A 27,018-nucleotide genomic window follows, 5' to 3' on the forward strand; every position below is an offset into this window, starting at 1 on the left:
AAAGTACATCATAATTTCAGAAAATGTAGTTCTTAGTAGTGGAATAATAAATTATAAGTTTATTTAAAAGTACTCTAGTCTATTTTCACTTCTGGTGGCAACTCTATCTTTGTTCTTCCGTTTAAAAAAGAATAATATGTTTTCTTCAAACTACAGAAGCCCCCTAATACCTAGATTATTGGTTCTGCTGCCCTCCATTTATTCATTTGCTGTTCACAACCACCTAAGCAGAGGGACCCCCTGGGGGATGAGCAGCATCCCTTGCAGACACAGGTGTTGCAGGCTGGCCTCAGAAGGAAGGCCTTCACCCTCTCAGTTGGGCAGCAGCAACTAAAACAAACACAGACTTCTTTATTCCACCCTAAATCCACCACCCTTCTCAGAGATATAGGAGAAAGTGCTAGGGGTGAATATGGGTTCTGAGCGATCTTTACTCCTGCTTTGTGGACATGATCTGAGATGAAATCCTCCTTCCATTTTCTGAATATGTTCACTGGCCATCCTGGGCTTCAGTGCAATATTCCTTTCCCAATTTCTTTGGCTCCCACCCCCATCCTCTGGGGGCGAACCAGCCCTGGGGAGTATATAAACTTGAAAACATGAGAATAAAAATAGCAATAAAATCTTAATTCATGTACAAAGGTAAATCAAATGTTTAAAACGTTGTCAAGAATCCTGTAATTTCAAAGCAGGTGGGCAGAATGAATATTGCAAAGCTTGTTTACACTATTATAACATGACTTGCCACTTTAGGTGACAAACAGATATACCAACCTGGCTTTGCAGCAACCTCTCAACCATGCTGGTTTTTTATGTGCAATGGAACTCCTACAAGTGAGTTGTTTTTGTTTTGTTTTGTTTTACTATTATGTTATTATTTTAGCATTCACTGTTATTATCATGTAAAATATTTTTACGACCCATAACAATGTCACTTAAGTATTCATAAAATAGCGATGAAAGTACTTGCACTGAAAAATGTGCCCCCAAATCAATAGCTTTTGAAGGGAAGTTATATGTGATAAGATGCCAAGAAGAAGGGCAAACAACCACAATGAAACATGGTGCAGTTAACGTGGGAGATGACATTCTGAAATATTAGATATAACGTTGGGAGCAGGAAAAGCGGGTTTAAAGCAAAAATCTGTTACAACTTGTAAATGTGCTCTGAGAACACATCTGTCTTATTTTATATTTATTCCTTTGAGAAAATCGTTCTTGAATTATGCAGGTTCGAATTACACAAGGTTTTCTGAGATGCATCCTTTGTATGAAATAAGACCTCCCTGCATTTTTATAACCAGAAATAATCCAACTTAAAAAAAAGTCAATGCTGCTTGCTGCTTAAATAAGCAAGTTCTAAGTTGTCTTTTTAATAGGAAAACTACATTTTTAAATTATATAATCTATCAGTTTGAATTGCATAGAAAATCCCCCATGTGCAAAAAGGTGTAAAGGAAATGTTTTTTCGGTGATAAGAATCAGGTAGTTAATATTTCCAAAGCATTTTGGAAATATTATGTTCAGACATATGAAGAGCTAAATTAATTTCCTTGAAATATTTAGGAGAATGCACAGTTATTAATCTAATTCAGCTTCTTGTTAGTGCAAAATTCACTGGAATATTGCAGTGTAATGGTCAGCTGTCGAGATGATTTATGCCTTTTATTATTTTTAAAAGGAGGAATGTTTTTGCATTTTTTTTTATTTCCATGTGATAACCTCAGCAGAATGAAATCCCATTTCTAGTTTCCACTGCACAAGAAAAACAGGTCTGGCTTTTCAAGTTCAGCCCTGTGATTTGTGTGTGTAGTTTCAATTTGTGATGTGTCAGCCAATGAACAGCTGATTTAATAACAGTTAAGAACCTCTACTACGTAGGAACAACTGAAGGGATGTTTCTTTGGATCAATAGGATTGCCTCCTTTTACCATAGAAATAAATCATTGTGCCACGTGGTTGCCAAAATGTGAGGGTTTTTTGGATCAATGACACAAACCTATGTTGTCTTTGGAGAGACTATGAAGTCTTAGTCCATCAATCAATTCAACTTTAATTAAATCTAATTTAATGGACTATTGCCTAGTGAAAAGAACATTTAAAAGGAAATCATAGTTAAAGCACACAAGGCTTTTCTCTTCCCACAATTGGTGAACCCTGTAAAAAGAAGGCGACATCTCACCCGAGCTGGTCTGTGGATGAATTTCCGAGAACGGCTCCTTTTTCCGATGTTCCTCGTCAATCCTTCTCTTTAATTTAGAAAAAAAGAAGCTGTGGGCTGTAGCCAGGGACCCAATTGATCTTTAATTAGACTTTCAATGTTTAAAAATAGAGGTCATCCAGAAACTTCCTCCTTTTCTGCAAGCTCTTTCATGCACCCACATCTTTTTTTTTAATTGTGGTAAACTATATAAATAACATAAAACTTGCCATTTTAAAGTATATTATTCAGTGGAATGAGTTCCATTCCCAAGGTCCTGCAACCACGGCCACTACCTGTTTTCTAAACTTTTTCATCAGAAACTCTGTGCCCATTATTATTTTTTTTAGGAAAATGTTTTTTTTTAAATTTTATTTATTTATTCATAGAGACAGAGAGAGAGAGAGGCAGAGACACAGGCAGAGGGAGAAGCAGGCATCATACAGAGAGCCTGACGTGGGACTCCATCCAGGGTCTCCAGGATCACGCCCTGGGCTGCAGGCGGCATTAAACCGCTGCACCACCGAGGCTGCCCCTCTGTGCACATTAAACAATAAATCCCTGTTCTCTCTTGCCCCAGCCCCTGGTAACCTCAGATCCATTTTCTGTCTCTATGGATTTGCCTATTCTAGGTATTTTTATTTAAGTGAAATCACACAATATTTGTCCTCTTATGACTGGGCATAACGTATTTTAGGTTCACCCAATGTTATAACACGTCTCAGGATTTTTCCTTCCTTTCTAGGCTGAATAGTGTTCCATCAAGTGTCTGTACCACATTTTGTTTATTCATTCATCTGTGGTTGGACGCTTGGATTCTTTGCATCTTTTGACTCTTTGCACAGTTGTATCTTCAGCTTGAGCGTGGCCTCCTAGGAGAAGCATTGCACGACTCTGGACAAAGGCAGAGCCTGCTGCCCCCAAGGACTTGCCGACCTTTCTAAACCTCCATTTTGGTGGGTTTCACACTGCCTTGTAATTGTATTGAAAAGTCCATCTTCCCCGGGGTGTGGAGAGCTCGTCACAGCACCCGTGTGTCCTGCTGTCCTCTGGTTTCGCCACCGAGTCCTATAGGGAGTGGATGTTCATCAGGGTGTGTTCCTCCCACAGGACGCATCCTCCTCACACATGGCAAATACAGACCAGTGGCCCATTCTGCTCCTCTTCCCCGTCATTCCACACCCCGAGCTTTGTTTGTTTGTTTGTTTGTTAGATTGACCGTGACAAACTCCTGGGGTTTTCAGAATTCAGAAGCAGAACTGATAAGGTGAATTTGTAAGAAGGGAAAGAAGAAGGGAAGGCGTTGAAGCTCCCGGGTATGCTGGTGGGAGGCTGAATCTTGACTCGAGGCCCCTGGAGGGCCTAGAGTCAGAACTGGACATGGATGGGACAAAAGGAACATGGCAGAGACAGTCCATTCTGCCACCCAGCAGTCCCACTCTCCCCCAACAGTGTACAATGGTGGGAGGCCATCCCCAGCCAGGGTCTGCGGCACCTGGCTCTCCTGGTTTCCAGGTGGGACCCCAGGACGAATTGTCACCTGTGGGATAGGAGTGGAAGCGAAGTATGTCACTTCCGCACAGACATGGGTGTCTTCTCCTCTCTCTCTCTCTGTCTCTCTCTCTCTCTCTCTGTTATACTGGCTTGAAACAAGAACCCTGCTGTCTAGAGGGCGACGGGCCTGCGCCATAGGGAGCCCGAGTCTCTAACTGGCCTGTGGGGATGGCTGCCCCCCAGACCCCAGGCCAACTGAACGGCAGTGAGAAGAAAGCTGACGTGTCAGGGTTTCCCCGTCACAGGAGCGAGTGTTACCTTAACCACAGAGACACTATGCACACCCACAAGTCCTGGCAAGCTGGGGACAGCAGGCCTTCCAGAAGGTTCAGCCTCCCCCCACACCAGAGGGAGCGCAGGGGGAGTCACACCCAGTGAGCTTCTGACCCCCTCCCGTGGGGCCTCGGGGCCCAGCCCTCAGCTGTCAGCCGCTTCCGAGACTCGAGGCTGCCCGGAGCCCCCAGCCCCATGCATCCAGAAACTTCCTCCTTTTCTGTAAGCTCTTTCATGCACCCACATCTTTTTTTTTTTTAATTGTGGTAAACTATATAAATAACATAAAACAGCTGATTTAATAACAGTTAAGAACCTCTACTTCCATGCAGGCCCGGCGGGGAGGGCCTGGGGCGCCCACTTCCCTGGCGCGGGCAGGCCTGCGAACATGGCGGGGTCCTGTCTCTCTTGAGGAGGCCCCGTTAGATGGCGGGCACGACAGGCCATCTCGCTGTAGCTCCCGGAGGGGAACTGGAGTCCGAGAGAGGTGCCTGGGCTGGCCTGGAAGGAGGAACAGCCACACGGCGAAGCCCATGGGGTCACCGGCCGAGCAACGGAGGAGGAGGGCCTCGAGGAGCAGGAGCCGCCCGGCTGGCCACTGGCAAGTAGGCTCGGGTCTCAGTCCCACAGGGGCAAGGAATGAGTTCTGCCCTCAGCCCGAGTGACCTTAGAAGACCGTCAGACCCCAGAGGAGAACAGCAGCCCGGCCAACACCCTGACCTCAGCTGGGGAGACCCTAAGCAGAGGACCTAGTCAGGCTGTTCCCGGATTCCCTATTTACCAAAACTGTGAGGTGATAAATTTGTGGTGTTTTCAGTTGAGGAGTTTGTGGAAATTTGTGACACACCAATACGAAACCCAAGATTGTGCCCTTTCTCTGTCCTATAGCCAATGACCAATGTGATCCATCTGGGAATCTAAGGCCTGGCTATCTTGGGCCGAGTTAGAATAATTCTAAAGGGATGATTAGCTCCAGAAGTCCCCATAAGATGGGCTGGGGCTCTGACTGGATGGGCTGGTGGAGGGGTTCTGACACCCAATTCCAGTGTGTGAGGGATTCCCCCCAAACCAACAGGTAATGCTCTGATACCAGCTGGGCACCCTACAACTTCACTCAGTTCTGACACTATCTCCTGGGAGATAGCATCAGATTCCACCGGTTAAGGGTTCAGTTCTACAAGCCTGTCCCCACCCCCTCCTTCAGATGCCAATCACAAGTCCAACCTGTTACCTGTGCTTCCAATTGACTAACTAGAGGTTCCCATACACCACCTTGGGTTTGATTAATTCACTAAAGGAGCTCACAGAACTCTGGAAACCCATTTACTCATCCGATCACCAGTTTATTATTAAAGACTATAACTCAGAAACAGCCAGATGGAAGAGATGCAGAGGGCAGGCATGGGGAAAGGGCCTGGAGCCTCTAGCCTCCCTCTGGGCACATGACTCTCATACTTCCGTGTAGTCACCAACATGGGAGCTTTCGGAACCTAACCCTTTGGGTTCTTATAGAAGCTTAATTAAAAGGCATGATTGATTCAATCTTTGACCGTAAGGGATCAATTCAACCTTCAGCCCCTCTTATCTCTCCAGAAATCAGGAGGAGGGACTGGAAGTTTCAACCTTCTGTCCATCTCTGGTTCCCTTGGCAACCAGTTCCCACCCCTTGGTGGTCCAAAGTCACCTCATTAACATAACAGAAGCACCTTTATTGCTTTCTTCACTCTGGAAATTGCAAGGGTTTTAGGAGCTCTGTGCCAGAAACAGGGACAAAGAACAAATATATATTTCTTATCACAATTTGTATCACATCTTGACTGGTCTTTCTGCCCAATCCTGCTTCTCCTGCTTCCCCATAGGGAGCAACACTGAGAGCCCTCCCTTATAAACCACCTGCACACAAATCTCCATGTTGGACTTTGCATCCTGTGAAACCAAGCAATGACACACGGTGGTATGACAGTAGAGATAGGGGCTGGCGTGGTCCAGAGGACTCAGCAGTGTTTGAACAAAGCTTCGAAGAATGTTAGGATATTTCCTCTCTGTTAGGCAGAGAGGAAAGTAAAGAGCATTTGAGACAGATGGAAGAGCTATGAGAAGACCCAGGGGCAACAAGAAGCCTGGGGCTATCATAAATAAATAAAAATTAAAAAAAAAAAAGAGATTCACTTGGGTAAACCAGCCTCTGCTCATAACAATGGAAATGTTTCTGGGAGACTTAAGGCTTAGTAGGAACAATGGAGTCTGATGGCCTCCTTTTTATGTGTAGGAGAATTTGGCAGCATTGAAGGATGGATGGGATAGTGTGGGCTGGAAGGGGTGAGACTACTTTTGTAGTTAGGGAAGATGAAAGGCTTGCTCCAACTGAAGTGTGGGGACACATTGGGGAACATGATCAGAGGGACTGGAGAGCCAGGTCAGCCTGAAGAGGCCTGCTAGCTCATGCTAAGGACATAGGACATTATCCTGTACCTCATACTAATGATTAATGGGATGAAATAATGTTGGGGTCCAGGAACGAATGGTCAAGATTTCCTGAGACATCTTCTGTGCAAAAAAAAAAAAAAAAAAGTGTTTTTATTAAAGCACGAGGACAGGACTCATGGGTGGAAAGAATTGCCCTGGGATTGTGACGAGTAACTGGTTATATACTTTCAAGTTGGGAGGGGGTCAGGAATAGTTTAAGTCTTTAAGAAATTTGGAAACAAGGCTTCCAGGACCTTGAGGGGCTAGCTGCTGGTGAGATATGGTCATCTACCACTAGTAAAACATTAGTGATGAGACCCTTCAGATGTAGATCAGTGGGCCCTATGTTTGGAGGATGATTGCCAACATATATCTTGGGGGATGGATAGAGACAAAAGGAAGTTTCCAAAGGGATTTTTTTATATGTTAAAGTAGACTTAGAGGATCCTGGAGTTCGGACTAATGTCAAGCTAAGATTGCCTTTTACCCCTAGCAAAGCATTAACATTGAGGCAACTGAGCCCCTGGAGGAAGGTCATCACTCTGCTTGTCCCAAGGACTTGTCAGTGAGCTGCAAGTTGTAAAGAAATTTAATTTTTTCTGCATTTCTTTTGCCTTCGTTCTCCACATCAATTAGTATCAATTTATTCACGTTTACCCAAGTATATTGGTTTCTAGGGCTGATGTAACACAGCATCACAGGCTGGATGGTTTGAACAACCAAAATACTTTTTTTCACAGTTCTGGGGCCAAAATTCTAAATTGAGGTGTTGGGAGGGTTGATGTCTTCTGAGGCTTCTCCCTGTGACTTGTAGATGGTGATCTTCTCTCTGTGTCTTCACATGGTCTCTCTGTGTGTTTGAGTCCAACTCTTTTCTCCTTATAAGGACAACAGTCATATTGGATTAGGGCCCATCCCAATAACCTTATTTTTAAAAATATTTTATTTATTTATTCATGAGAGACACACATACACACAGAGGCAGAGACATAGGCAAAGGGAGAAGCCGACTCCCTGCAAAGAGCCCAATGCGAAGAGCCAAAGGCAGATGCGCAACCACAGAATCACCCAGGCATCCCCCAATGACCTTATTTTTACTTAATCACCACCTTAAAGTCCTCATCTACAGTCAACATCTGCATATGAATTTTGGAAAGACACAATTCAGCCCATAATACCAGGAGGGTAGGCTTTTAGATTGTTGCAATCATGAAAATGCAAATCATGTAGGAGTTGGGGGATGGATTTGGTATATATTTCAGAATTATTTCTGTCTTCAACTCACATCTTTCATCAATGGCTGCAAAGGCATGACATGGGCTGAGCAGAGCATCAAGCTCCTAGGGGCACTGTAAGGAGACAGGCATTAGGGGGCAGCATACTGGGCAAGCGATGATGGGAAAAGTTTGGCTCAATCAGCTTTTGTGTAAGCTACTGATCCAGGTGGGTAGTGGAGCGGCAAGTCAAGTGTGTTCTCTACTCACCTTTCCTTCCTATAACTACTCATTATAGCTTCTTCTTCCTATGGTGGACTGTAGAAATGTCCATCTCAGCCCCAAGTCATTAACTGAACATTTGAAACATTAATAGGATCGAACATTAATTGAACATTTACATCTTGGAAAATATAAACTTTGGAAAACATCCATGGTGCGTTATTTTGTAAAGTTCAAATTTTGTAGGTTCACGGAGAACCCGGCCAACAATTCCAACCATTTTATTATAATAATAGATCAAATTTTATGTAAAAGTACAGTAAATGGTCAGGGCTCAGTTTTTGCTCTGTGACCCTGGACACAACGCCATAAAGCAGATTATTGCAGAAGACATGGTCAATCTTAAATGATTTGGAGGTTATATTCTTGTTCCAAAGAAATTATGGACCAAACTAAGAATATATAATACATGTAAAGCCACAATATCTATAAACCTTTGGTATAATCATATGAGTAGTAAAATTATACTAGAGGTCATAAAATACACATAAATGTACTCTATATTGATTATAAAATAGGTACAAATGTGTTCTAGAGCGCTTGTATATGTTTTACTAAAAATATAACTTTACCATATCATCAATTTGACTCATTTCTAATATGCTAACTATACTAAACCTATAATTAGCATTAAATTTGTTTAGCTTATAATTCTGAGGTGACTTTAAGTTGTGCTTTGAATAACCTATCTCTCGATAACACTGTTCAGGGCAGGTGGAACTGTCAGTTTTGTTTTTATTCCAACAGAGCTATCCCTTTGCAGTTAACCAAGGAAGTATTATATCCATGGTGACTCCCCAAAGTTGGATTGTTTTCACTGGAGCAATTTTATATATATAAAGACAGTCTCTATATGAATTTTGATTTTGAGATCAGCTGTTCAATCGAGTCCATTCCTGTTGTCCCTCTTTATTGCCTCTCTGACTTCCAACATCAAGTGTCATCCAAGTGTTATTTTTTCTTTTTGAACGCCCCAAAGCATACCTGCTCCCTATTTCTGAAACCTCCTTTCAATGTGTGTCTCATGGGGGTAGTGGATAAGGCACAGGGAGTCCTTTTCCCGCCTTGGAGCCTGAGGTTGGGAGAGCTCCCTCCCTGCCCTTTGACAACCAGTCTGAGGGATGGGACTCAGCCCTGGGGTCTCCATCCCCCTCTGCTTAACTGCTGGACATGGATGGTCTCACCTGGAAAGAAGTAGATCTCGTTTTCCCTTAGAAGTCCTGCACCTGGCACAGAGTGTCTGCTTACTCTCGTGCCCTTTGTGGAATGAATGGATTCTTCCTTCCATGGTCTACAACCAGAAAGTCAATTTCCTTAGCTATTGAATCTGGAGAGGTTCTAGAAGAGTGAGGTCTAAACAAGGAGCTCACAGATTAGAATTCCAGGGACACTGCCATATGTTCATTAGGTTGTTTCAGAGTTGAATCTTAGGCTCTACCACACTTGCAAAATTCATCAGAACTGGAATTATATAGAACAGGATACATTTATTAATTTACACCATGCCATTAGTGCAGCTGCCTGCAAATGGCATTCCCTTCTTAGGTATTTCCCAGGTAGCTAAATTCAGATCAGAACACCGCTGGGTGAATGTATAATTAGACTCCAAAGGGAGCTGTCAGTCCCTAAGGGATATTTCTAACAAGCTATGGTAAGCTTAACAGAAATACCGTTTTTTCTCTCTGGGGAGAAAGAATATTTCTGCTCAGCAGTTGTCTGAGAGAAGATAGTGCAGCAGCCAAAGCTTGATCTGGGGGCTTACAGTCTTCGTGTTATATGTGTTTAATTTTTTCAACGTTCTGCCCTCCCTGAATTTAGAAAGCTATACTGCTCACAGAAATATCCTCTCATGGTTATTTATTTATTTATTTATTTATTTATTTATTTATTTATTTATTTTAGATCATGGTAATTTTTACCTTAGTATGAATTCAGATCTGTTCATTGTCTTTCTAAGGCATTTTACATTTTGAAGCTCAGCTTAGAATATGGATGCCAAATGTTGCTTCCTGTAGAAGAAAATTCAAGGATCAGGGATCATGGGGTGGGGGTGTGTTTTGGTCAGAGGGCAGTTTGTAAGTGTCAACTCATGTAGGGAGTTGCCATTTTTGCTTTAAAGATCCAGGACTGTGCGGAGTTATGTTAACTGTTGGGTGCGTTTTCTGGAAGAAACTCTGACATTGTGCGTCAGCTATGTTTCTCTCTCTCTCTCTCTCTCTCTCTCTCTTTAAGATTTTAGTTATTTATTCGTGATAGACACACAGGGAGAGGCAGAGACACAGGCAGAGGGAGAAGCAGGATCCCTGCAGGGAGCCCGATGTGGGACTCAATCTGGGGTCTCCAGGATCACACCCCGGGCTAAAGGCAGAAGCTCAACTGCTGAGCCACCCGGGCACCCCAGCTATGTTCTTCTAAACTCAACGAGGACAGTCGCTCATTTTTGCCTCTTGGCTCTTCAAATTCCTAAGTACATTTCCACACTGGGCCTCTTTCCCCTCTCTAGAAAACTCTTTTGCCAAGTACCCATAGGGCTTTCTCACTTCTTTCAAATCTGTGCTCAGCATCTCCTCACCATCCATCTAAAATGGTGGCCCATCACTCTATAACCTTATCCTGCTTTCCTTTATTCATAGTAGTTATTATAGTCCTGCCAGTACAGTATACATTTAGTGATTTATTATCTATCTTTCTTGTGTGTTAGCTTTTCTTGTTGTTTACCTCTGATTCAGCCTGGCACATAGTAAGCTCTCAGCAAACAGGTGTTAAACAGGTGGATGAATTAATGAATGTATTAACCCCAGGCTTGGAGGTTATTTCTCCTGCATTATTTTGTCAGCTTGGTCCATTCTTTTCTTTGTTATTCTCTTCCCCCTTCCTTCTTATTTTTCTTCCTAAAGTAAGCCCTTCCTGGGTCATGGAAATCCTCTAGTGGAAAAGATTCCTTCTAGAATGATTTGGTCCGCTATTGTGGACCAACAGTGTTCTCTGTGAATTCTCGCTGTCCTCTTTTCCAGATGATGGTGATCTTTTCTGCTAGTGTGTTCTCCATATTTTAGGACCTGTCACTCTCCGTTTATTGATTATAGCATCAGTCTTCCCATCTGCCCTGAAGGATGACAATAGTGAACAGACTGAGCTCATAGAGATGACAGTTAGTGGCTTTGTCTCCTGCAGCCCCAATGTCTGGCACACTGAAGGCATTTAGTAAATATCTGTCGAATGAGTGGCTATGAGTGAATGATAGGACACTGGATTAGAAGGCATCTAGAGAAAAAAAAATAGAAGGCATCTAGATAAGGCACTTTAGGGGCAAAATGTGTGGAAAAGCCAAATGCCGAGCAAACTAACTTTTGTAATGTTATAGATAAGATTCATTTTCTTTCCCTAATGCAAGATCCTTTTTCTACTGCCCTTATTTAGACAGAAGGGGAAATGAGAACAAATGTACCAAATCATTGTTTTATATCTGATCATTAATTATCATTTATCCAAAAATACAAGCGTGGTAATTTAGTTTCAGGATTACTGTCATGATAGCTAATCAGGAAATGTATATATAATAATAATGTCACTTTCTCCCCCAAGTTTATTACTTTTAGAATAACTGCTGTACATTTATATGTTAAAAATTTTAGAAGATATCCAGTGGAACATTAACTCTCTCTCACCCTGTGTTGTAGTTTCTGGGTTACAACCCCTAGATAATTCCCAGTTTCCCAGTTTAGCATAGTTTGCATGCTATAAATAGTAGCATACAATACTCATTGTTCTTCATGTTTATATTTCTATTTAACATAGAATTTTGAGATAATTCCATTTTACTGCATGGAGAGCTGCCTCTGTCTTTATTTTTTTTTTAATTTTTATTTATTTATGATAGTCACACACAGAGAGAGAGGCAGAGACACAGGCAGAAGGAGAGGCAGAGACACAGGCAGAGGGAGAAGCAGGCTCCATGCACCGGGAGCCCGACGTGGGATTCGATCCCGGGTCTCCAGGATCGCGCCCTGGGCCAAAGGCAGGCGCTAAACCGCTGCGCCACCCAGGGATCCCTGCCTCTGTCTTTATCCTATTATCTGCATCCATGATAATTTAATCCTTTCTCCACTGATAAGTATTTGTTTCTAATTACTGCAATCACAAATAACATCATGTTGTATATGGGCAAATATAACTTTCGGGTAAAGTTCTACAAGGGGAATGGTTGGGGCAAAGAGTGAATGCGTTTGTAGTTTTTTTTTTTTTTTAAATCTTTATCTATTTATTTTAATCTACGATAGTCACACACACACACAGAGAGAGGCAGAGACACAGGCAGAGGGAGAAGCAGGCTCCATGCACCGGGAGCCCGACGTGGGACTCGATCCCGGGTCTCCAGGATCGCGCCCTGGGCCAAAGGCAGGCGCCAAACCACTGCGCCACCCAGGGATACCCTGTTTGTAGTTTTGACAGATAATGCCAAATTGTCTTTCTTGAAAGTTGTACCATTTCCACTCTTTCCTGTAATCCTGGTCTTTGTTGATTTGGTGATAAGTCTCATTATTGGTATGAGTGTTGCTATTCGTTTATATCTTCAAACAGTGCATTATTAAACTTTTTGATAACCTGCCAGTCTTTTAGGTGAGGAAACACCCTCACTGCCATTTTAATTTTCATTTCCCTCTCTCTGAGGGAGGCTGAACATCTTTCCAAAGGTTTAGGATTCATTGGTATTGGGGTACCTGGGTGGCCCAGTGGGTTCTGGCTCAGGTCATGATCTCAAAGTCCTGGAATTGAGCCCCTTGTTGGGCTCCGAGCTCAGTAGGGAGTCTCTTTGAGGATTCTCTCTCCCTCTGCCCCCTCCCCCCCTTTCTTTCTCTCTAAAATAAACACATCTTTTTTAGGGACACCTGGGTGGCACCATCAGTTAAGCATCTGCCTGTGGCTCAGGTCATGACCTGAGCCACAGGGTCCTGGGATGGGAGCCCTGCATCGGGGTCCCTGCTCTGTGGGGAGTCTGCTTCTGCTTCTGCCTCTGCCCCTGCTTGTTCTCTCTCTCTCTCTCTCTTTCTCAAATAAATAAAAGCCCCTGACATGGTCATTATTATTGCCGATGGTAGTTGACTTGGGTTAAGGCACTGGAAAAAATTGCATCAAATTAAACTTTAAGCACTTAAAGCAAATGTTGCTGTTTCTAAAAGTGAAGATGGATTTAGAAAGATACCTACAATAATATTTAGATTCTTCAAGCAATAACTGACAATTACACTTACTGCCAGGGCCTAAATGTTCAATTCATGCATATTGAAAACTTGAGGAGATCTGAGATGATCTAGTTCTACTCTCCCAGCTTACAAATAGAAAACTAAGGACAAGAAAACTTGGTCCTTTGGCTACAACTAACAGGAAGCCAGCCTGAGGCTGGCTTGAACAATTAAAAGAAAATATATTGGCATACTTGAAAACAAGTCCAGAGTCCATGTAGGTTTAGGGCCTAGCTGATCCACGAGCAGCTTTAGGGAGCCAGGTTATTTCCCACTGAAGGGTGGTTGTCAGTACCGATCTGGGGCTGCTGATTGCTTGTTCTCCTCCAATAGTAGAAAGAGAATGCTACTTCGGTAAAGCCTCTTAGAAGCATGAGGACAAACATTACTGGAAGTTGACAACAAACCTCTTCTTATAGCTCATTGGCCCTTGCCCAAAGTCACAGAATCACTTCTGAGCCAATCGTTGAAGAGGGACATCTCACCTTCAGTCCAGTCAGGACCACACCTGCAGCCGGGGTCAGGTCAGCCTCTAGTGAAGTGGGTGGGCTGATGGAGAGGGGCTGGGCACCCAAACAAAACCAGAAGTCCTGCTATGTGTAATATCGTGTAAAATAGCATTATTAAATGCCTTCATTGTTTTAATTTAGATAGCATTCAAAATAAAATGCTATACTTGAAACCTGTATCAGTCAGGGTTCTCCAGAGAAACAGAACCAATAGTATATATGAACATATGCCACATATACACACATACACAGAATGGTTTTTAAAAATTGGCTCCATTGTCATGGGGCCTGGCAAGTCTGAAATCTGTAGGGCAGACTGGAATGCCAGGTACACTGTTTTAGTTTGAAAAGCTAATGGGCTTTATTAAACAATTCAAGAATTGGGCAGCATCCTCTCTCCCAAGAAGACGGGAGCCTGAGAGAGGTCTTGAGGCAGGATTCCTTCTACAGTTAAACCTCAGTGTTTGTTCTCAAGACCTTCCCCTGATTGGAGGAGCCCACCCACATTACCAAGAACGATCCCCTTTACTCAAAGTCAACTGACTGTACATCTTAATTGCATCTACAAAATACCTTCACAGCAGCATCTAGACTAGTGTTTGCCCAAGCTACCATAGCTACATAAAATTGACGCATAAAATTAACCATCACATAATCTTTATTCTTCAATCTTATTTCCCTTAATGTTTCTAGTTTCAGATCTCCTTGGAGTGGGTGGTGTTGGTGCGAATTCAGAAACACAAACCTATGGAGAGTGTGACCACAATGAAACCACATGAATCATTGTTTTTCCTACTAACCCATAACATCCATAGAGATGTCTCCAGAAAGAGATGGACTTGGCCCAATTCTACGCTGTTCCACTTACACTCTAATTCAGAATTAATCCACGGTGTTCTGCTGTGGGGAGGGAACTGGCGAGAGACTTTCTTTCGTGTCCACAGGAACACCAAGGCAATCCAGGAAGCAGCAAGGTGCCAATGTTTGGCACCTAGGCTCAGCAAATAAAGGTTTAAAAAAAGTTAGGGTTTAACAATGGGCTCTACCTGAGTCAGCCTCTGGCTGCTAAGCCACTGATTCGATGATGATGATCCACTCATCTGACAGCACCTATCAATATATATAGTATGTTTGAGGCATGTGTCTTGATAAATATTCTGGAGCAAGTTATGGGCGTTTAGCTCAAACATCTCTCAGACTATTTTAGATCTACTTGGGGTGTTAGTATATGGTTATTAGATTGTTTTAAAACTTTTTCATAAGCTGACTTTTTTTTCTTTACGAAAAAGGATAATTTTGGTGTGCTGGTCATTTTTGTTTTTACGTGCTGTGATAGCTTTTGTTCATCTCAAAGTTTAGGAAAAGTTTAGGCTGTTTCTATCACAAAAATCACTCCAATCCAGCGGCCAATCCCAAATCATGGGATCAGTAACTCTTAGGAGGCAAAACCAAACAAAACAGTTCTTCATTAATGCCAAGGGGTAGTTGTTGTGGTTTTACAGATTTATTTATTTATTTGAAAGAGAGAGAGAGGGTGCAGGGCGGGTGGGGAGGGGCACACTCCACACTGAGCCTGCAGCAGACTGCAGGGCTGGATCCCAGGACCCTGAGATCATGACCTGAACCAAAATCAAGAGTCAGTTGTCAATCGTCTGAGCCACCCTGGAGCCCCTCTAAGGGGTGGTTTTGAATGAAAAACTCGTGACTGTCAGTGTTTCATCCTGCCTTATAATTAAAACTTTCTTCTAATTCCTTGAAGGCAAATAACACAGGGTGGTGGTGAGAATTGTTTACACGAGGGTGTGGCCAGAACAAAGGAACTTTGAGGAACAGCTATACCTTAGGGTCATTTAGGAATTCTTGCCTGGTGCAGAGCCAACCTGATTAGTTTCCTTTCTTCAGGTATTTTAACAATTAACTATGAAAACAAAAATAAATGAAAGATGACTGTTTTCCCTTTCTGGTCGTGTTTCAGATTTGGAAGCCCCTTGCTTTTCTCCTGTAGGCCCCCTTCGCATCACACGGGATGTCCCTGGGATGGGACTTGGCGTCCTGCTCTGCCAATTTGTTACCACCTTATTTTAAGCCGGGGACAGGGGAGACCTCTCTGTCAAGGTTAGAGAAACTGTTTCCACCTCTTGATGGATCTGTTTCTTTCCTGTAGACAGTCTCCCAATAGTGGGAGAATTTTCTAGGGATTATTGTCCTTAGAGGGCACATTGTTTTTGCACATCTATCCTGGCTCCTTTAAGACAGATCAAATGTTGGAAGTTGGGCAGAGAAGGGAGCAGCGGAGGAGGAGAGGCGCCCTCCTGTGTCTGAAAAGAAGCCTGTGCGGGGAGGAAACGTTCTCTCTGCACGTCTCCTTGCCCACCGCTGCAAACCACCTCTGCTGCTTTCCCACCTTGACCTTGCCTTTCCCAGAGGGAAGAATGATGTGCCTTGGGGAAGAAAAAGAAGAGCTAAGGACTTTTCTCTGTTTTCGCTTGTGGACACTGCCCCCTCTCTCCACTTCACCTTCTGCCCCCCAACTGGCTGAGCCAAACGCCGCCCCCCAACACCTCTCCTCCCCACCTCCGCCTTTGAGCCTTCTTGTCCCTGAAAGGTCTTGCATTTCATTTTGCCTCCCAGTGAAATACATGGTTCGTTAGTCTGCCTTCGCCACCACGCTGTATTTCCCAGACGACGTGGGGCACAGCCTTGCTGCACCTGTAGCCCACCTCGCGTATTCTATACGGTATGTGCTGAAAGTGGGTTCTTAGCGCACTGAGCGGCAAAAAGGGAATTTCTTGGTCATCTGGGAAGGCTTCTGTGTAATTGGCTGATTGCAATTTAGGACTGTTATGTGAGCCAGAAGCAGCAGGCTGATTTTAAATGTTGGTTCTATCGGCCTCTTCAATGGACTTAGATTTTACAAAATGTCCTAGCTCACATGGTTTCATTAGAAACACGAGTTTCATTTTTTAAAACAGCTGAGTGAATTAGACAGGGTGGCTGTTACTGTCCTTAGTGTTTAAATAAGGAAAATGTTCAGAAAGTGCAAGTGACTTGCCTAAGGTTGTCTGGACAGTCAATCGCAGCTTGCACCCTCTTCTTTTTGCCTTTTTTATTCCAGACCTCTGACATTCTCAAGTCACCTTTTTGGGATTCTTGCTAGCTGGGTAAGTAAATGATCTCTACATACTTGCCTGGGGTCTTTAGTGAGTTGGGATAGTTGGGGACCCATCGACTTGGGTCCAGTCCCCAGCTGGCTGGTGGCTTGCTGAGCATATGACATCTAGAAAGTCATTAACCTGTATCTACATCTCAGTTCCTTCATCCTGAAAATAAAGATGACAGTAGATGCCAGCTGCCACGAATGGTGTGAAGATTAATGAGATGATGCAGGGAAGCGCCCTGAGCTTCTGGGATGAAAGGCTTAGCAGAAACACAAAGTCTAATTATAACTTCTTAACAGTTTCAAAGGAGCCTCTGGGAAGGCTAGTTCTTGCTTCTAAATCTGGACAGGATGCTTGTCTGGGATGCATGCTTTTCTCGCTATGGAAGTCCCAGCCATCTCCTGCTTCTGGTGATCTTAACAGCTCTGCTCCAAGGGTAGTGCTTGGTGGACCCCCAGATCTCATTAACAGTAGAAGTTAGGCACCTGCAAAGGCACTGCCCTCATCTTCCAGGCTTGCAGGAAGCAACACGGGCAACCTATCTTGGCAGGCTAGGGGTCTCTTCTTTTTGGGGAATTTGGGCACAGTCCCTAATTTAAGGACTGGAATGTCACATGGATCAACAAGAATATAAGACATCTGCCGGGACCTCCCAGGACAGATTTTTCCTGTCTAGTAAGGGGAAGGTACAGAAAAACACCTGACCTAGCCCTGTCCTCAGCTTCCTGCCTTTGAACACAGTGTGAGATTTGCTCCTTGGAGCTTCTGTTGCTGTCTTATGACCTGCGGATTGCAGCAGTGTTGGCCCTGACACCACTGAGTCACCGAGGCAACACGGAGTTCTTGTTGGTGAGAAAAAGAAATTTTTGCTTAGGCCCCCATTAATATACTTTTCTGCTACTTGGAGACAAATGCTCTGAACTGATCCATAGCTGGCCCACTGTAGTGTGGGTCTGGTGCGGGCATAGTTGTGGGTCTCTGACCTGGAACATTACCCTACAGGTTTTGGAACACTGGGTTTTACACAGAAAAGCTTTGGCTTTGCTCATTTCTACCTCACTTTGACTTCTTTCCCCCTGCTACTGGTCAATCTATCCTGATTATAGGAATGAAATCAGGGCTAGCGCCAACTTCCAAACAATAAAAAAGTGAGTGTCGCCTTTGCTCTCCTTATTTATTTTCTTATTTGAGGGAGAGAGAGAGAGAGAGAGAGAGAAAGAGAAAGAGAGAGAGAGCTGGGAGGGGAGGTGAGTGTGGAGTGGGAAGAGCAGAGGGAGAGGGAGACAGAGAATCTTAAGCAGGCTCTATGCTCAGCACAGAGCTGGACTTGGGGCTCAATCTCACAACCCTGAGATCCTGACCTGAGCCGAAATAAAAAGTTGGATGCTTAATGGGCTGTGCCACCCAGGCACCCCTGCTGTCCGCATTTCTCAGCTTCCTCAGCCAGATATCCAGAGCCCCCAATGTCTCTGATATCCCTCTGCTTCTTACCCCCACCACTGTGTCCGTTGTGGTGCCCCTTCCCTGTGTGCAAATTCCCTTCTCTCATGTCCTACTTCTTCAAAGCCACGATTGGTCTTGGTTTCATGTGTCACCTTCGCAGGTGGCTCTGGCATTTTCACATAGTGGGGAAAATTCCAGGCACAGTTATGAAGGAGCCAGCTAGGGGTTGGCATCTTCTCACTGCCCTTTCCTGTTTTCTTCTGTCCTCTACTCATACACAACTTCAAGGGTCTAGTGTCTTCTTGCTGTTCAACAGGGCACCATTCTTAATTCTAAAGGACTCAGCATCTTATTTCTGAAATGGAGATAGCAATGTCACATCTGATCAGGGATCATGGATTCTATCGTCTCCTCTCTGCATCCTCTCTGGCTTTGTATTCCGTGCCGACCTGGGCACCACCAGAACCCTTTTCCCCCAGCTTTATAGAAATTACATCACCCCAGTGCCCTGATCAATGCTGCAATGGGAAAAGATGTCTTCATGAAGAGAGCTTGTCTCCTTCAGGTATCTTGCATTTTCCGAGAGGATCTGGGGGTGGAGGGGAATGATGGTGAGTTTGAGACCCATTCTGGAACCCAAAGTAGATAGTCAGCTACTTCACCTTGGTGACCAGTCGGGTCCCAAAATGGGTACAGGAACATCCATAGTTTACCTTTCACCTGATTTTCCCGTTTCAGATCTAAGTGTGGATCAGGGCACCAAGAATTTGCTAAGGCCTTTAGCATTTAGTGACTAGCAGTGGAAGGGAAATTAGAAGATGAACTGCTTGTCATAGAACCTCGAAAGTAAATATAGATTTCCTTGCCACCTCTGGGGAAGGGGGCCATTTCCCTGAGACCTGTAGTAAGCCAGCAGATACCTGGAGATGCTTGAGGGAGTGGTAAAGCATCCGAGCTCATTAAAACCTCTCCCAAATGCCACAAACTGGAAAGATTAATGGTGAAAGGGATGCTCTAAAGACCATTTGTTTGCCTGTAAGGGACATGGTTTCAAGTGGTAAAGTTGACTGGAGATTCTCTCAGGCATTAAGTGGTTTGGGGGGAAGACCTTCACTTGGCTTTCTCTGTGTGTGAGACAGAACTCTGTGTGTTGGTGGCATTTTAATACGATGAAACTCAGTCCTCACGAGATTGAAATGTGCTGGTTCTTCAGGTAATTAGGACTCCTTCCCAGCCAGAATGAGAAAATTGGCTTTACCTTAGGCTTGGAAAGAAAGTTGAGTGTATATGGAAGCCAGCAGATATCTTACCTGTGAGCCAACTCATGAATACAAATAACAAATGAATAAACAGAAATTCTGTTGAGGGATGAGGCATGAGTCCACTATCATTGATGAGTTGGCCATATGCACATGGAATCCCATTTTGTTCAGATTAGCTTTTGCTTTTGCCCCTTAAATCTCAGGTTTCTTGTTCTGCCCTTAGTGATTAATGATCTGTTACTTCAAGCACCCTAAGCCTGGCTCTGGTGATTGGCTGATCCTTAGCTTGACTCGGTATAATAATTGATGAAAATGGCATTAATGGACCATGGAATAGTTGGCACTATGTGTGGATGGACTGATTTAGATTGGCTACCAAAGTGATCCAGTTTATTGTTTGGTAATTGGCCATGAAGGGAGCCAACACTAACAGGCAGTAATTCAGTTGTCTTAAATCACTGTTTAGCATGAGATGAGAGGTGCAGTAAGGAGGGATATCCAATATTTGTTCTGTAATTTTCTAAACAAATATTTTGGACAGCCGAGTGCTGTGCTAGGTTCTGAGAAGGTCTTGGAGGAGGAGTAAAGGATGAACAAGACATTGTTTGACAGGGTTTATTTGGTAAAAGAAGGGTCTAGGCCTCATGTCCATTTTTACTCCACTCAGGAAGAGGCCTGAAAAGCATCACAGTTTAAAATACAGGTATGTGCAGAGCCATTGTGTAAAGACTCACCATAAAAATGCCAAGGAGACTGAGGAATGGTAGAAAGTATAGTTAAGGTCACTGTATTCATTTTCAAGTGCTGCCCTGACCAAGTGCCTATTAGTGGGTGGCAGAAAGCGTCCGGAATTTATTCTTTCACAGTTCTGGAGGCTAGAAGTTCATAATCAAGGTATTGGCAGGATTAGTTCCTTTTTGGGGGTTCAAAAGGAGTATCTGTTCTTGCTTCTCTTCTAGCATCTGGTGGTTGCCAGTAATCCTCGGTATTCCTTGTCTTATGGCTGTATGGTCACATGGTTATATTGCCTTTGTGTCTGTCCATTTCTGGGTGCTGTGCTGTTTTATACCTTTAGTCTTGAAAATGTGTACTGCTCGTTTTGAGGAAAAATGAAAGAAGGTGAAATGAAATGGTTAATGAAATCCATTCTTATTCATGGAAGAAAACAACAGGGAACATGCACTGTATTCTTGATCAGCCCTCATATGTCATCATTCTAGTTGTAGCAGGTATACCAGTTGGTTAGTTTCTCTTCTCAAGAGAAATGAACAACTTTGTGTTTTTTCTTTTTAATATTTTATTTATTTATTCGACAGAGAGAAAAAGAGAGAGCACAAGCAGGGAGAAGGGCAGAGGGACAGGGAGAAGCAGACTGCTGAGTAGGGCAGGAAGCCCAATGCGGGGCTGGATCCCAGGGCCCTGGGATCATGACCTAAGCTGAAGGCAGATGCTTAACCAACTGAGTCACCCAGGTTCCCCAACAATTTTTATTGTAGTAGTCAGGATAGGCTAATTTATACTGTACCGATAAGTAACTCTGAAATCTCAGTGGCTTAATACTACAAAAGATGATGTCCCTGTCATGGGACAGCTTTCATTTCTGTCTCTGGCTACAAGCCAGCCACCCAGGGACCTAAGCAGACAGAGGCTCCATCTTGACATAGACTTTAAAAATCACTGTAGCAGGGACAAGGAATGCAGCAAATCCTACATCGGCTGTTAAGGCTCCTGCGCGTGTTTCATTAGCTCACTGCAGTCCCATGGCCAGGTCTAACTATGAAAGGTGGAGAAGTGCAGACCTACTGTGTGTCTGCCGGGAGGAGAAGTAGAGTATATGTGAACCTCCTCTCCCACGTGGAGTTGCAGCTTCCTTTCTTTAGCTCTGCACTTACTACATATTGCCATCACCATTCCTTTCACTCTGGAGAGGGAGAACATACTCCCCCATGGTGCGGAACTTGAAACAAAGAACCGAGTATGCTGTTGAGCCAACTCTTAGGACACAGCCCTGGGTAATAATGCCATTTGTAAGCAACGACTTAAAAGCTGAAGGACAAAGGATTTGTAGTCATCCCTCGAATCGTCTTATGATTACTATTTAATAATTTAGGATCCCAAGTATGCTGGTTAATACAGAAGATACAAAAATAACCTATCTTCTCAAGCTTGCTATTTATCTAGTTTATCCATCTAGGCCTTATTGGAAAACTCGGCCAAGGAAGGTCAAGTAATACAATTAATGTGACCCTCATTTAGATGGTCATGTTTCTCCTGTGCTAACGTTTTTGAGCCTAGTCTCTATTTGGTTAGTGGGAGCCTGTAGGGACTTCTTCTATGCTGTGATTTCCTATTTCTGCGACCTGAAATTTTTTTGTAGGGGTTTCTTTTTTTCTCTTCGAGATAAAATGTGAGAGCCCCATCATTTTCTTTTCCCTCATAAGAAAAGTGTTTAGACAGGAGGGCAACAGACCAATGAAGGTGATGCTAAAGGATAGTCCCTAATCAAGTTCTTTTTTTTTTTTTTAAGATTTTATTTATTTATTCATGAGGGACACAGAGAGAAAGGCAGAGACAAAGGCAGAGGGAGAAGCAGGCTCCCCTCAGGGAGCCCTCTGTAGGACTTGATCCCAGGACCCCAGGATCACAACCTGAGCCAAGGGCAGTCGCTCAACTGCTGAGCCACCCAGGTGCCCCACCAAGTTCTTTTTTTAATTGAGCCTCATGTGTACCTGTGAACTCCAACAGTGAGGAGGACATGGAAATGAAAGGAGAAGAAACAAGCATGCAACTTCCCTTTCAAGAAAAAAAACTGTCTTTTGCCCCCCCGACCCCCAAACAGAGAAATTATACTAGAGCAATTTCCACTTGTGCTGTTGTACGTTTGCAGCAAACAACAGTTTTGAATAATGAACAGCCTCCACAGTAGGAGACTCTGCTACAGAGAGGCTCTCGATAATGGTATACTTAATAATTAGAAATATGAGCAGAACTTGACCTTCCAAGTTGGATGTATTATTATTCACTTTACCTGTTCACTGTCACAGTGGGTGCTGTCACAGAGACTGTGACTCAAAACCCCAATACAGACTTCTCTGCCAAGTCCCATAAATAATCTTTTTGCCCAATGTGCCTGAGGTGTACATGGCATATGCTTAGATCCATGTGGGAGTCTGGATGGGGTAAGTGGCTCTGAGTTTACGGAGAATTTGTACCCAGTTTGTAGGTACGGGACACATGGTAAATACGGCAGTGCGCCAGAGTCCTCCAGAAATAGCCTCCTGCTATTTCTCCTCCTTTGGGAGGAGATTAACCTGGGTTACATAAGGGCCCTGGTAATGAAGTCCTATCCAATGACATCTATTTTTAAAAAATTCTTACATCTGTAGTGAAATCATGCTTTCGGGAAAGAACACAACCCTGGAACTTCGAAAGCTTGATTGCTCAGTACTTCTCAGATGACTCATGTCAGCTGTCCTCACCCGGTTCCGCTGCCCAGGGTGAAGGCCAGCCTTTGGTTCTCCAGGCTCACGGTGTACAGGGATGTCAGTAATCAGCGGCAAAGGATGTGTGCAAAGCTTGTTATGTGTTATAGCTCCCAGAGGAGCCGACGGCATCAGCCTGCAAGGTGAACGTGTCCTACATGGCTTTGTCTCCTTTTCGGATTTGGGGGTCTGTACTTTGCTTATATTTCCACGTGTGAGAAACACTTTGTGTGAAAGCACCTGGCACAGTAGCTCGTCACCGTCAGTACTCAACCCTTGGCGGTTTCCTTCTTCCTCCTTGCTCCTAAACTCTGCAGCTGGGCAGCGGTGATGCCAGGCAGCCTGGAGGATGTTGGTGAGGACCCGTGTCCCTTCCCGGGGAGAATTAATATTCACCTTTGGGCAGTGTCCCTGCCTTAAGAATCTCATCTTGAGGGGCACCTGGGTGGCTTGATTGGTTAAGTGACTACCTTTGGCTCCAGTCCTGGTCCCCGGGTCCTGGGATCAAGCCCCGTGTCAGGCTCCCTGCTCAGAAGGGAGTCTGCTTCTCCCTCTCTCTCTGCCTGCTGCTCCCCCTGCTTGTGCTCTCTTGATCTCTCTTTTTGTCAAATAAATACACAGAATCTTAAAAAAAAAAAAAAAAAAAAAAAAAAGAATCTCTTCTTGCACTGACTATCCTATAGTCCAATGGTGGAAGTCCCAAGAAGTCACCGGCAAATGTAAACATTTGAGGTTGATGAGGCTACTCATTGGGGGTAAACCCAGGCCAGACTGTCCGTGCTACCAGTCAGGATGCGTGACTGTCACTACCTATGGGCCTGGCAGGGAAACACAGAGGACTGCATCAGTTCCTGGGGCGGCCACGGAACATCCAGTGTGAGGGACAGAAGGAAACCATGTGGCCTCTTTATTTTATTATTTTTTAAAAGGTTTTATTTATTCATGAGAGAGGCAGAGACATAGGTAGAGGAAGAAGCAGGCTCCCTGTGGGGACCCCAATGCAGGACTCAATCCCAGGATCCTGGGATCACAACCCGAACCAAAGGCAGACGCTCAACCACTGAGCCACCCAGGTGTCCCCATGTAGCCTCTTTAAAGGTAATTTTTTTTTTTTTCACTTTCCAGGACAGCTCTTCACCGACAGAGTCAAGCCAAGGGGGAATTCTTTGGTATTACACCACTCAGAACGTTGTCCTTTTACTGCGGTGCATGAGGACCAGTGGGCACTTAGTGCTGTTTCCAGCAAGCAATCTGCCTCTTTCCATTCTCTGCAACCTCTCTGCACCGCCCACATCAGTGGGGTCATATGAATGGAAGTGTCTCTTCTCAGCCATCTGGTGATTCATTCTTCCCTACCCCCTGCCTGGAGCTGTGAGAGCTGCTCACACGCTGCCAAGTCAGCTGAAGAGGGCTGCTGCCGCCTGGGGCCTGCCAGACAACGGGCATTCTCAGAGGCCTTCTCCATTCCCTCAGAACATGTGCAATGGCTCGGTTGAAATAAAAAAAAAAAAAATCCCACAAGACAAACACACAAATCAGTTTGTTAATTAATATGTAAACTGGTGTGTATGTGTCATAGATCCAGACAAAATGATGGGAGCACGTGAAGAATGCATGCTTAGTTATTTTTTATGTTAAAATATATCTTTTAAAATGTACTGCATGAGGTTTGCATTGGTTTTTCAGGGAAGTCATAATGAATTACCACAAAAGGGGCTGCTTAAAACAATAGGAGTTAATTCTCTTATCGTTCTGGAGGTTACAAGTATGAAATCTAGGGGTGAGCAGAGTTGGTACCTTCTGGAGGCTCTGAGGGGGAATTTGTGCCATGCTTCTCTCTTAGCTTTTGGTGGTTGCCAGCAATCCTTGATGCTTCTTCTTCTTCTTTTTTTTTTTTTTAAGATTTTATTTATTTATTCGAGAGAGAGAGAGAGAGAGAGAGAGAGGCGGAGACACAGGAGGAGGGAGAAGCAGGCTCCATGCAGGGAGCCCGACGTGGGACTCGACCCCGGGGTCTCCAGGATCGCGCCCCAGACCAAAGGCAGGCGCTAAACCGCTGAGCCACCCAGGGATCCCTCCTTGATGCTTCTTGAAGCATCTCTCCAACCTGTGCCTTGGTTGACACATAGTGCTCCCCTCTCTGCGTCTCCGTTTCTTTGTCTGACTTTCTCTTTCCTAAAGACAGTAGTCATTGGACTAGAGCCCACCCTAATCCAGGATAACCTCATCTTAACTTGATTACATCTGTAAACAAAGACCCTATTTCCAAATAAGGCCAGATTCATAAATAATGAGGGTTAGGGCTTGAACATATCTTTTGATAGACACAATTCAACTCATAACAAGAGTTAGAGACAGTGCAGTTAAAAGAAAAAAAAAGATAGCCTTTTAAAAATAGAGCTATTGGGGTGCCTAGGTAGCTTAGTGATTGAGCGTCTGCCTTTGGCTCAGGGCTTGATTCTGGGGTCCTGGGATTGAGTCCCACATCAGGCTCCTTGCAGGGAGCCTGCTTCTCCCTCTGTTTATGTCTCTGCCTCTCTCTCTGTGTCTCTCACGAATAAATAAATCTTTAAAAAAATAAAAATAATAAAAAGAGAGAGCTATTATAATTGGGTAAATGGAGCTGGAGCAATTGGATATCCATATGTGAAAAAAAAAAAAAGAGCCTCAATTCAAACCTGCTAATCTACAAAGATAAACTCAAAACGGATCATAGGCATTAAAACCTAAAACCATAAAACTCCAAAATAAAACATGAAAATCTTTGTGACCTTGGCTAAGCAAAGATTTCTTAGAGATGACACCTAAGGACAATCTATAAGAAAATAAATCGATGAATTGGGTTTTATTAAAATCAAAAACTCCTGCCCTTCAAAAGACATTGTTAAGAGAATTAAAAGACCAGCCAGACTGGGAGAAAATCTTTGCAAAGCATGTACCCGATAAAGGATGTCTATCTAGAAAATATAAGGAAATCTCAAAACTCAACAACGATGAAACAACTCAATCAAAAATGAGCAAATACATCTGGATACTAAAGAGGATATATGGATAGCAAACAGGGCATAAAAGATGTTCAACATTCTGAGTCACTGGAGTATCAGAAACTAGAAGCATGTGGGATACTGTAATAATCCTGCTGTACTGACTAAAATGATGAAGACTGACTATGCCAAGCGGTGGCGAGCATGGGGAGGAAATGGAACTCACACACTGCTCATGGGAACGTAAAATGGTAAAAAAACTTTGGAGAACAGTTTGGCAGTTAAACATCGCAAAATGTATACCCACTCTATGATTCTAGCCATTCCATTTCTATGTTTTTATCTACGAGAAGAAAATATATACGTCTGTACAAAGACTTATATGCATATATTCATAGCAGCTTAACTTGTAATGACCAAATCTGCAGACTATCTAAATGTCCATCAATCAACATGTGAATTGCTATGGATTGAACTGCATATCCCCCAAATTTATATGCTGAAAGCCCTAATGCGTAATGTGACTATATTCGGAGTAAAGAGATAATTAAGGTTAAAGGAGGTCATAAGGGTAGGGTGCTAATCTGATAGAATTAGTGTCTAGGAGAAGAGACCCCAGAGAGCTCACTTTCTTCCCTCCATGTGAGGGCACAGTGAGAAAACAGCCATTGGCAAACCAGGAGGAGGGTCCTCATCAGAACCTAGCCACGCTGGCACCCTGATTTTGTACTTCCAGCTTCCAGAACTGTGAACAAATTAATTTCTGTTGTTTAAGCCTCCCAGTTTATGGTATTTTGTTATAGCAGCCTGAGCAGACTGATGGATTATGAATGGATGAACAGGTTGTGGTATATCTATAGAGACTGCTGCTCAGCAACAAAAAGCAATGGACTACCGATACACACAGTGATGTGAATGAATCTTAATGTAATGCTGAGTGAAAGAATC

At 43.7% G+C, this 27,018-nt stretch overlaps 1 protein-coding gene and 1 long non-coding RNA gene across 2 annotated transcripts in view; both read right to left on the bottom strand.

Moving 5' to 3' along the window:
* Positions 1 to 7,112: 7,112 nt before the first annotated feature.
* On the bottom strand, positions 7,113 to 13,580 carry LOC118350988 (uncharacterized). Its single transcript, XR_004805712.2, has 4 exons — positions 13,427 to 13,580; positions 9,909 to 9,998; positions 9,174 to 9,280; positions 7,113 to 7,371 (listed from the first exon to the last, which is right to left on the bottom strand). It is a non-coding gene; the product is annotated as an uncharacterized LOC118350988 (long non-coding RNA).
* Positions 13,581 to 20,205: 6,625 nt separating this feature from the next.
* The window catches only part of CDH20 (cadherin 20), a 214,910-nt gene continuing 208,097 nt past the window's right edge, over positions 20,206 to 27,018 (bottom strand). Inside the window, exon 12 of the mRNA XM_049112344.1 lies at positions 20,206 to 20,694. Within this exon, the coding sequence (XP_048968301.1) occupies positions 20,624 to 20,694 (71 nt within the window). The 3' untranslated portion in view covers positions 20,206 to 20,623. The remainder of the gene's footprint in view (positions 20,695 to 27,018) is intronic.

The sequence above is a fragment of the Canis lupus genome, chromosome 1 (genome assembly GCF_003254725.2).
Source record: "Canis lupus dingo isolate Sandy chromosome 1, ASM325472v2, whole genome shotgun sequence".
Lineage (NCBI taxonomy): Eukaryota > Metazoa > Chordata > Mammalia > Carnivora > Canidae > Canis > Canis lupus.